General features: G+C 41.6%; 1 protein-coding gene across 2 annotated transcripts; it reads right to left on the reverse strand.

Annotated features, from left to right (window-relative positions):
- Positions 1 to 910: 910 nt before the first annotated feature.
- Positions 911 to 11,820, reverse strand: fam219aa (family with sequence similarity 219 member Aa). Of its 2 annotated transcripts, none has more exons than XM_086198780.1 (6): positions 11,432 to 11,820; positions 7,698 to 7,794; positions 7,143 to 7,236; positions 6,056 to 6,136; positions 3,919 to 3,973; positions 911 to 3,471 (listed from the first exon to the last, which is right to left on the reverse strand). In XM_086198780.1, exons 1-6 carry the CDS (start codon positions 11,489 to 11,491, stop codon positions 3,316 to 3,318), a joined length of 543 nt encoding a protein of 180 aa, XP_086054906.1. In that variant the 5' UTR covers positions 11,492 to 11,820; the 3' UTR covers positions 911 to 3,315. The 2 variants fall into 2 exon arrangements, with proteins under 2 accessions (XP_086054906.1, XP_086054905.1); XM_086198779.1 differs by having other exon boundaries at positions 911 to 3,474; positions 11,432 to 11,690.
- Positions 11,821 to 11,923: the final 103 nt, after the last annotated feature.

The raw sequence follows: 11,923 nt of genomic DNA on the forward strand, positions 1-11,923 counted from the left end.
TTGCATTCTCAAATATTACTCATGTCTGTTATTTTGAAGGCCCTTCACTGGAAAATAGAAGTAACTAAAAACGCTGGGACGCACGCGTCATTGAACCGCTGGGCTATTGGTACCTGTCCCTGCTGAATACACATGAAATGAAATGAGAAAGTATCAGGCTGAATTTCACAGAGTTCGTAGAAGGATGGAGCAGGAGCCAGGGAACAGCTCATTAAATCTGGGTGCAGCTCTGATTCACAGGGAGGATTCACATGTTACTTTGCTTAACATTGACAGGTTGGACCTTTCTGAGTGTTCAGCGCGAGAGAGGGCGCTTACACTCTTCTCAAAGATGTCACCCTCGTTCCTCTTTCCATGACATGTTATTTTGGGGTGGATACGTCCACTTTCAGCTCATCTAACATGCTAAGCAAAAAAGACTCACACATTTTGGTTCATTACCTTTAAAGTGACAAGAGGAACATTGTGCTTCTTCATTATTTCCATCGGGTGATAAGAAGACCAGGGTTTTCAGCGTGGAAACCAAAAATCGGACAATTTCAAATCGCCGTGATTTCCACACTTTTAACAGCACAGAAGAAATTACTGATATGAATGTTGTCATCAGAGTCTCCTCTCTAACGCTATTTAAATTGAAGAAGATGAAAGTTGAGCTCTTTGAACAAGAAGTCAGACTGAGTGGAGTCTCTCAGCCAAATAATTCAGTAGAAAGGTGCATCCCAGCTGTTTAGGCTGCTCCTCTGCAGAGTTTATGGAACACTGGACTGAGATTTATGCCAAACTAACTGCTATGTGAGCTCCTGATATATTGGTTTCACCACATATTACTTAGAGACGCAAATCTAATCGTACCTGTTTCTCTTTGGGCAAAACAAACAAAAACAATCACAGAGACGCGTGTGAATTCAGATACCTAATATTTATTATATTTTTTTTTTGCACTTTACACAGAACTTGAACACTGTTAAAATGTAAATGGAACCAGTTCACAATCTTCATTATAAGCCTCTGACAAATTAAAAAAAAACATAAAATAATTTAAAATGCACAACTGCAAATAAATATGTTTCAACGGATGCAGCAGAGTCTAAAACTCAAACGGTTAGTAAAGCTACATCCCAAATAAAATCAGCAAAAATAGAACGCTCAATGGAAGACCACCGTGACTTGTTTGTGTGGGAATCTTTTCAGATGATGTCTATGACAGAAAAAAAAAAAAAAAAAAATTATCCAGCACCATAAAATGTCACACAGCTGACCGAAGATGTAAAGGTTAAGTGTGCTGGCCGACTGACGCACTCCACTACTATTCATGTCTATGTCATGTCTGCCAATTGAATACATTTAATCTTAGTATCTAGTGTGAGCACATGGCAACGTATGGCAATAGAATGTTTGTTTGTTTGTTTTTTTAGAATTTAAATGCAGTAGAAACTTTCAGTTAAGACTCCATGAACAGCAAGAAACGTAGAACTGACATGTGGTTGATTACCAGTTTTCTATTTACATAAAGTAAACTTCATTCATTCAACGAGAGTAGAAGCACCTCTTCGTGACCCGAATACATGCTTGCAGATCTGGCGCCTCTCTATACTAAAAAAAAACTGGAGTCACAACATTTATTATATCTCATCAAATGATTAGTTGTTGTGTGGATTCTCATAAAAACTTAACATAAAAATTCACTTGTAAGGGATAAATGCAAGGTTTCCCCTCCAGAACAGCGCAATAAATCTTCAAGGACAGCATTCTCCCTTACATCAGACATGTCTGATAACAGAACGTCATCATGAGAGAGTGACTTGCATCACAGTATAACGTGCACACACGCAAAATAATAATTTACCATCTCGTCTAAGCTCTTTTCTCACAGAAAATGGTTGTCAGGTGTCAAGCACGTGCAGAGGTGACACATCTGTTGCTATGAAGGGGTTTGCTATCAGCTTTATCTTTGCTGGTTTCCGAGCGGATTGACTCACGAGTGTTTCCACATTCCAGACACGTGTCTTCAGAGAGCCAATATAAAAATAAACGAACTTCTGGTGAGGAACAAGTCCTCCACCCTTTAAACAATATGGAAACACTGTGACATCACACAGTTGTGCCAGGTGCTACATATACAGACCAAATGAGTCATATGGGGGGGGGGGGGATGTGCAAATATACCAACATATAAATACAGTAAAGAAATGAAAGCATATTAACATTCCCTTTATATGAAAGAGAGGAAAAAAAATTCCTGGATTTACTGCCCGTCCAGGCAACGGAATCACTTTTTTAAAAAATACTTTAAAATACATGTGTCAGCTCCATTCAAAAGAAAATTCTTCTTTGCATTCATACACACAAAGTTAGTACACACGATGAAGTCGTGAACTGCTTCGCCATTATCTCTAAACTATCTCTATGTCTCTATGTCTACCGGTATTGCAGCAGGTCAAATATTACTAATGGACACCTCACATGACATCTGAGCGGCGCAAACATGTGTCATCTGCAGAGGCTGACCAACAGGTAATGGTTGACTGGGCAACATGCAAAATTATTTTTCATTTTCTTTTTAAATGAATATTAAAGAATAGCAGTACAAGCTTGATGTAACAGACATTACCAAAAAAAAAAAAAAAAAAGTAGAGTTGACTACCTTAGTGTTGTGACTGTTAAGTGTTTTAGCAAATGTACCAGCTCTACATTCCTATACGCGCACACACACCATTTCCATGTTTGTCAAATATACACAGGAAGACAAAGCAGACTAGCTGAAAGAAACAGGACAACACAACAGCCGCTGCAAAACATCCTATTGTCAAACTTCCTCTCTGTTGAACTGGACCATCAGAGGAGAGAGGGACTCTTCAGGTGGTTCCAGTCTTGACGCCTTAACAGGCGTCCGAGTTCCTGTCACTCCCTTTTTGTCGTTTCTGTTTTTTTTTTCGGTTTCTTCCACTGTCCTTCATGGTCCTTGTGAACTAAAAACATCCACGATCATGAGATGAAGGGTCAAGCGAAAGAGAAGCAAAAGTAAAATGTTTTCCCTTGGAGTGACTATTTCTGCTGTCATTCCAGTCCTTGCAGAGCCAGCGATTAAGAGATCCTACCATAGGAGGAACGTGCACAAGATGCTGTACATATTCTCAAGACTTGACCCACTTCTGATGCTTACATGTTTTTCTTTACACCAGGGTGAATAAATGTTTTCACGTTGTTCTTCCTAGCCGTCACTCTGCTAGGAAATTGGCCTCAGTGCAGATGGCAGCTTTGTTTTTTTTTTTTTTTTTTTATTTAACTGGGGGTGCGTGTATGTGGGGGGGGGTGCTACTGGATTTGACACGCTGTAGAGGGAGCAGCCTGGCAGCACATGCATGTGGGGTTAACTGCTTTTGGGGGGATCAGATCCAGGTCTTCGTCATCGGGGATCTCATCAAGCCGATAGCCGTCCTTCAGGAGCTGGATGTTAAGGTCCTGGTTGATCTGCTGTAGAAGCGAGGTAGAGGTAGAGGAAGAGAGAGCAAGACAGAGGGAGAGGGAGGGCAGGAGAGCGGGAGAGAGAGAGAGAGAGAGAATAAACAGAGCTTCAGGACAATGGTGTCAAATCCTAAAAATGGAGAATGACCTTGTTAGTGAAATCAGTTAAAATAGCTGATGCTAAAAGTATTTATCACAGATGGTGAACCAGATTAACTGCGTTTTTACGGAAACAGAAAACAAATAATATATTCAGGGCTTTGGTGGTCATGGAAAGAGACGAAGAAGAAGCCATAATGGTGAAATCATTACAGAATGATTAAAAACAGGCACGTTTACCTGGGGATGTGACGATGGGATCGGATGAACGGGTAATGATGTGGTAAACAGGGGGACACCATAGAAACTACAATATAATGTGTGTATAGATACCTGGTCCCTCAGACATCTCACCTCGGCTGAGGAGTATCCTGATGACGAGTATCTGGACATGTCAAAGTCATCGTCGCTGGAAAACAAGGACAGAAGATGAGAAAGGGTCTCTTCGTATTTCACGTTATATGGGTTTTTATACTTTTGCACCTGTTGTGACGTCCCCTCCCTTGTGCTCAAGTGACACATTATACTGTATGTTTGCCCAGAACTAAAGGGGCGCAACATTAAAAGTTGGCAGTATTTGAATAAGAAGTGTCAAATAAATGTTTCTGGATAAAAGAAAAGCTCACTGCTTAGATAAAGGATCCAAAGTAAAAAATAAATAAAGTGAGCGACCGTGAGGAGAAATGTAGTTAATTGGTGTAGCTTTCCTTGTTGGAAAGCGCTAAGTTAAGAAAAAACAGGTACTGCTCTGAGACAGGTTGGCATTCGGAAAATATTTGAATATTTGAACTTGCAATTACATGCACTTTACCTACATAATGGACATTTGCCTTTTAGCTGTGGGAAACGTTCCGTCTTTGTATCCATTTCTGAACAAAAGCCAGAGGATTTTCCAGGTCACTTGAGTGTGTAACATTAGTCAGCTTATTAGCATACTAGTTAGCTAGCAAGCAGTTTTTGTAGTCTTTTGGAGAAAATGGGTAGTCTCTTGGATTACATAAAACATCAACCACAACTCTGTAGCAGCTGAAAAAAAGAATCGTTTAGTGAGTCTAATCTGGCATTGACAGCAGCCGGTCTCTCACAGGTGGACAACAGTGTAACTCCCACCTGTGCAGTTGTGATTACTCTCAATTCCAGCAGGGGGAGACAAATGTTATTTTGCAACCTCATTGCGCTAGCTTGCTAACAAATGAAGCTTAGCTTGTAGACTTGTACATGCAGCTAAAAGTTGAAGATTGGTGGGTATCATGTTAATATCAGTTCATACATGCTTAGGTAACACACGCCATATTGTTTTTTTGCATTTAAACTCATGGATTTTGACATAAAATGTGTATTTATTTATTTATTTTAAAATTGGCATATATTGCTATATGCATGAGCTGAACTGAAAGGGATTAAAAAAATCATTCTTCATTTTAGTTCAACTTTAAAAGCAGTAAACCAGTGTTGTTGGTGTTGGCCTTTGTGTTAACAGCGGCTGTGCCTAGTCCCAGCAGTCCTATGACACCTTCCAGCTATGTATTCGTTATACTTTGAGCCTTTATACTTTGAGAACATAAGGTGACTTTGAGAGTGTAAATAGCAGTAACAATAAACAGAGCAACCCCTATTTAGGAGCAAAATTATTCAAATTTACTGTATCCTTTTCTATGATCTATTATCTAAGACTCGTCATACATCCCTTTGTCTTGCACACGGTGAAAGCGAAGACTGCCATTGTGCAAAGCATTTGCACGAGAATCTAAAATGTGGACAATAAACACATTTGTGTTGCTGTGAGTGCCCCAAGCTTGCGAGGGAAACTTCATGATGCAATCGATGATGTAATCTTGGCAGCCGACCAGAGGGCTCGTTCACACGGGGGTTTCCCCTCATGCAGCAGCAAACAGAGCGCTTAAAGGGTGGGACTCAATAGAGACCTGCTGGTGCAGGGTGGAAGCCGAGGCTTCGTCTGAGCAGCTTTTCCCCTCCAAATCCTCACCCCACTATCCTCTAATCCTGAGCCCTGGGAGACACTCTGCCCCCTTTTAGGATCCCTTCTGTTTAGAGCCCTGTCAAGTTGCTGCACTGATTCATCGTGACTGAGTGAGGGCCTGCGTCCTCATAGCCCTCATTTCTGGTGACGGTGGGCTGGGACGAATGATGGAATAAACTGCTGCAAAAAAAAAAAAAGAAAAAAAAAGTATTGTCTGTTGTTATCACTGGTTTTTCACCATGAGCACCCACTGGAGGATGCTCAGAGGAGCTGCACAAATAAAGGCAACCCTCTCTGACAAATCCCTCTGGCTCCAGTGCCTTTTCTCTAGGAGGCCCCATGTAGCTACATACACCTGCTCCTCACTGGATCCAATTGAGAGAAGGACGCTGGTGCTCAGAGAAGAACAGTGTGGACACACGCCTGGTGACCTACAAAGGCCAAGATTCTCTGCTTCTGAAATGTTCTGTTCTTTGACCTGGATAATAGTTTAGTCTTGTGTGTACATACCTGTCAGTGTCCAGTGCTACGAGGGGCTTCTCATCGGGGCTCTGGTCTAAAGACGAGTAGCCTTTGTTTGGCACCACCAACCTAGAGAGAGAAAGAGAAGCACATTTCCAACATCACAAACAGGAGTATTTTATGTCGGCCTAATTATACATGACTTAAATTTCAGAATACTTTATTCTCCTGCTTCTCTACATTCAAGCAGGAAATACTACAGCTACTGATACTATAGACTTCTGTATTTAGATTTCTGTTGTTCCTAGTGCAGCTTAATAGCTACTCCATAGTCTAAAATATAACTGGCGTGTACATTCAAAAATGTTTAGGTACCACGCGCTGACTGAAAGAACTGCTTCGACTTTCATCTACGGGCTTCTGATGCCAGGAGAGAACTTTGAGAGTTGGCACAGCACAAATAAGCCATTGCAGATGTAATGTGTCAATCACTCAGGCTGGACCAACAGCTGCATTTTTTTTCCCTGTGATTGACTGTTGTCTTAGTGGGGACATGGCGAAATCATTTACGACAACAATGCGCTGAGGTAACTACTGATGTAAAAACAACAACAAAAAAGACAATTAGCAACAAAAAGATGTTTCACGTCATAAAAAGGAGCATCCTGTGTATGGCGTTCACCTAAAAGGCCACAATACAAGGAAGAAAAAAAAAATAGGGTAAATGTGAAGCAGTCAGACTGCAGGAGGTTTAGATTATCATTCTGCTTCAGAGACTTTGGGTTCGCTAGACTTTCATACATTTTCACTAATCCCCCAGGGAGCAGGATTAGACAGATGAGCCAGTCGTCAATACGGAGAATTTTAGTGCTCAGTGCTCTCATATCAGCATCCACATATTGCACACCATTTGTGTTTGTGTTGTAGCGCGAGCAAGTCGGGTAGCGGCAAATAAAGCCTTCAGTATCAGGATGTGCTGTTCTCATATTTGGTTGGTTGCGGTATTTTTGCAGTGAACGGAGAGCAGAAGCGACGAAAACATCGGGATTGTGATGCTAATTGATTCTGAATAAAGCTCTCTGCGGTTAGGTTGTTCAACATAACAGAGAAACAAACAGGCAGCTCAAGCTGTTACCTTGTCCTGGCGTTCTTCTTAGGTTGTTGATTGACAGGACTACCCACAGTGCCATTCTTCACTGATCCCTTCCTGGCGAGGTCCCTCTGTTTCTCTGGGCAACCACAGGATGTGATGTCATCAGGAAAAGTGTCAATAAACATTAACCTCATGACTGAACGGGACAGATTCAGAGGACTAAACTTTTCAAATAATTGTCATATATATTGGTTCCTTTAGCTAGAAGAGGAGGTTTGAATCTGTCCAACATGATGCCAGGATTGGTTGTAGTATTAGTACACGAGTCTATGCACATCATTTGAATAGACATCTCAGTAAATTGCACTTCATGTAACTTAAGACCTTTAATTTCAAAAAAGAAAGCTTTGGAAGGTGATTTGTGTTTTTAAGTGATTTCCAGAAAGCCAAATTTTCCAGCCACTTTTCTTTAGAACTCTACTTCTGTAACTGAATAAGAACGAGTCTTTGCCAGATGTGCAGAGACAATTGTCACTCTTCGTACTGGAACCCTGTAATCTTTCCTTGTGACGATCTGCTGTGGTTTGCTTCTGATACCTATTTGTACTTGCAGTGGCGAGGGTTTGTAGTTCATGGCCACAGTCTCTCCCTTGGTGTCAGGGTCAGCCTCCGATGTGGAGGATGCTGCTGGGTCCTAGAAAAAGATGCAGAGCGTGCTTGCGTTCAATAAAAAAAAAACAACATGAAATCTTATTTGATCTCATTCACCATTCTGATTTATCGGCAGGATGGCACTAAATGTCACAGAAATGAAACCAAGCAGAGAAAAATCATCTCTTTGGGTGCGGCTTGTTTCCAACACGCCCGACAATCTCTCCCTTGCCGGCGGACTTAGGATAGCTGGCTGGTTTGCGGCATCAATAGCCGTGAGTGTTGCTGGCTCCGGCTCTTTCTGTGTGAGCAGTGACGGCATTGAGAGGGGGCCGGGGGGAGAACACAGGGACTAGCTGTTAGAGCCATGGTCTCCTCAGATTGAGAGCGAGGAGCTGCTTGGCCTGCTCCGTTGACAGAGCTGCACATTATATGAAGGCTACAAGCCTCTGCTTGTTGCACTCTGAGGGACTCCACGGGCCACATGGATGAAGGCTACCAGGCAGTCGGCTTTCAATAAGCCTGTATTGTCCACGGAGAAATACTGTAGCTGATACATTTCAGATCCTAAATAACTGGAGTCGATGAGTACTCTCCAAGTTCTATCTAGGACCCGACTATGGGATGCTCCTAAATTATGTAAATATTCAAGAAGAAATGACTCTATGGCCAAAATTAATTTAGAGGAATGTATTAAACTTAGGCCAAGCCCATGAGTCAGTCAATCTCACAGGGTCAAATTAAACTTCCATGCGCATTCAACAGGAGCAGGAAATGGTTTGCATTTGCTTTCTCAACGGTACGCTCGATAATATCTGATTCACCCGTTGACACACACTCATATGCTGAAGGTAGAGGCAGTCAAGTAAGGTCTGGACATGCTCATCGATTAGGATTCGACTCCTCCCCAGCCAGCGTGGTCTAGTTAATGCACAGGAGCAATTCCAAGCAGAAGCTAAATTGTTGTCAGTGTATTTTCCACCCAGCTCCTATTTCCCCTCCCCTCAGCAATGACAGGCTGATGGGTTTTATTTGCGATCCAAAATGGCCAATGTAGCTTCAATGGATACAAAAGTCTCATCTGGCAATGATGCATCCTCCACACAACTGAAATACAGCTGAATACAGAAGCAAAGCCAGATGCTGGCGAGGTATTCCCACTGCAACAAGCACACATGTGAGTTCTTTGTGTTCTTGTAAAAGGCGTCTAGCTGGCATCATTAGGATTACCTACAGGATTTCCTTTTTTCTCACCCACACACAGTTTCCATGGTAAGGTACTGTAATGAGGAAAGGGTCACATTGTCTGTCAAAAAAAAAAAAAATCCTTTTTGAAGTTCTATACAGATCTGTGTGTGAAACGTGAAAGTATGAAGCTGTTTGGGAGAGAATTTCCCAACGCATCCTTAGCAGGAGATGGAAGAGTTCCAAGCGGGAATAAATGAGCAGAACTGCAGAATCAACTGTCAAGTGATACCCAACCACAGCTGTGATGTTAGGACAGAACTGAGAGATGTTTTTGTCTTGAACATGACAGTCGGCTAGCGCATCAAGTTGAGCCAGAGACAGCCGACACGTATGACATGCCACTCTCTCATGAGTCATAGAGCAGGTAGATGCCATATTTATTTTTGTTGAACCCTCAGTTAACATGGAAAAGACTAAACCGATTTTTTTTTTATTGAAACCGATATCATCTAGACCTTTTTTTTTATATCAAAATGGGGAATCGCCAAGCAGAATAGGAATAGGACATCTACCTGAGTTAACCTGATAAAAGGAAATGTATAGTTTTTAAACTTGGAAGCAATTTCAAATTTAAATTGGTTCCTGGTTTAGGTCTTTAGGGGCCAAGTACTCTGCTCTGGACGACAGCTATGAAGTCACCCAGACTATTTAAAACCTAACAAAGATGGATAGTTCTCTCTCTCTCTCTATAAGATTGTGTGTTGCTAGTCACTAAAAATGATGAAGACTTGACTCTCACACTTGATTTGACACATGGATCTCGATGTATTAAAATAAAACATGGCCTGTTGCCTTGACCTTCAAAACACAGTCATATAATATCCACTGTGCACACTCAAAATGTATACACACACACACACACAAATGAAAAGTCCTCCCCGTGTATCAGTTTCATCACCCTGTTCTTTCTTTACTGCCTGTGATGATGAAAAACCACAAGGTTGCTGACACAGCAAAGACACCAAGCTATTGGACGGATTACACATCGCAGCCTCACGCTGGCCAATAGCGGTGCAGACTGATGCATCAGCTGACCATTAAAACACTTGCATGTTATCCTTATACATGACGACATCATCTCACAGGCCAGTCGGTCACCATTACAATTAGATCAAGGCAATTATTTCGTGATCACTGTTTTGATTATTATGGGGATTAAATATTTAGTAGCAGAATTAAATTTCAAGATAGTGCAAGTGCAAGTGATCTTAACCTTTCACTGAAGACTTCCAATTTTTTTTAAAATCATTATTATTCATGTGAAATGGAGGCCCGACTAGGAGGCAGGTGTCAAGTTGACACACGCTGTTTAGGAATAACAATGAAGTTATTAGCATTTAAATGCACCACAGCGACTGTGGCCGCTGACACAGTCAGATGTGGTCTAACGTGAGCGTGTACGCTGACACTGGGCAGATAAAGAACCAACTTCAAAACACATGCAGACCACAGACACACGGCGGCCTCTCAAAGTCGAGTTTGTCTTACACTGGATCAAATTCCAGAGAGACATCTAACTGGAGGAAACATGGGAGCAGACTGATCGGATCGTCTTGGGGATCTGTGGTTGCTGCTGTATAATAGAGCAGATTTTTATTCTGGAGAAAGGGTGTTAGTCTGATTTCTGCTTTGAGTTTAGCCTCAGGGTACCAGGCTACAGCACCATGTATTTAGTGTGAACAGTCAAGCTCTGCTTTTAAGCCTCTGAGGGAATCATTTTAAAAGGGAAAACTGCTTTGTTTGAGGTGTGGAAGATCAGGCCTGTGTAGAAGTATAATCTAATAGTAATCTGTATTGCTGATATGAAAGCTCAAATTAATTTAAAAGGATTTATATGGGTCACATTTGGTGGTCAGATAATATTCATCATGAAAACACAGGAGTCATTGTGTTAATATCACTATCATGTCCAGACTTCTTATTATTGGAGTGTCTGTGTGGGATGAAGCACTTCATATTTAAAAACAGAGGAGATAATTTTTCCAGCTAGTGAGCAGTGTGACGCCAGCAGTTTGGACAGAGATCCTATTCACGCGATACCACGTCACCAAATGACGAAATGTAAAAACAGGCAGTGGGCTAAACCAGCTTTTGATGAAAAATGTGCGTGATATAGCTTAATTCAAATGAACCAAGAACACAATGCCTAATTTTTTGTGAAATAATAAAATGTGCCATTTATGATGTAATCCTTCTATGTAGGGAGAGTGGGACGCTGTTCCTCTGTCTAAGGATAATCGTCCTATCTGGGCATCTCCCCCTCCCAAAGATTCAGCTTGTTTGTGCTAAAGTTACGTTGCTAACGGTTAGCTATGTTAGTCTTGTGCTCCACTCATTATTTAGCTCATCTGCTACAGGGATCCGCGCAAACGAGACAAAAAAAATGTGGCATCCAATTGAATAATTTGCATATGAGGTGTTTGTTCTCTTACCAAAGGCTGAGTCTCTCCGTTAACCGGGGGTACTTGGAACCTGTCGATTTCTTCCATCATTTTGGCGAGCAAGCGTTACTTATACGATACGACAAATAAGATAAACGGTGACTGCTGTCTAAGTATACCAGCTACTGATGCTCCGTTGTCGAAAACCCTGGTTATGCTGCATTATAGCAGTTCGTTTTCTTCCATCCTGACAGAGGTGACTCGACAGCAAAACAGCAGTGTCGTCCCACTTCCGCGTTATAAAATATTCATTGCAAATCCGTCCAATCAGAGTGAAGATCACACTGAAATGCGTAGCGACGCAATATCAGGCACTGACTGTCGCATTTAAAATACATTTGACGTTTTATTTGATTTCAGCGTACGTATGAAACCTGAATTTAGCGATTAACATAGTATTTCTTGACACTCGAAGCTGTCACATGTTGCATCATCACATGGACTTTGTCTTTTTTTATGGCAAACTGATCTGGTGACTAAAAA

Source organism: Aulostomus chinensis, chromosome 3 (genome assembly GCF_037954235.1).
Source record: "Aulostomus chinensis isolate RoL2024-O1b breed Wild chromosome 3, RoL_Achi_v1.0, whole genome shotgun sequence".
NCBI lineage: Eukaryota > Metazoa > Chordata > Actinopteri > Syngnathiformes > Aulostomidae > Aulostomus > Aulostomus chinensis.

Excerpts from the sequence above, each read along its gene's own strand:
- fam219aa (XM_086198779.1), bottom strand. The coding sequence starts at position 11,491 with ATGATGGAAGAAATCGACAGGTTCCAAGTACCCCCGGTTAACGGAGAG. Across the intron at positions 7,795-11,431 it reads ACGGAGAGACTCAGCCTTTG|GACCCAGCAGCATCCTCCAC; the intron begins GTAAGAGAACAA and ends ATCTTTTTCTAG. Across the intron at positions 6,137-7,142 it reads AAGAAGAACGCCAGGACAAG|GTTGGTGGTGCCAAACAAAG; the intron begins GTAACAGCTTGA and ends TTCTCTCTCTAG.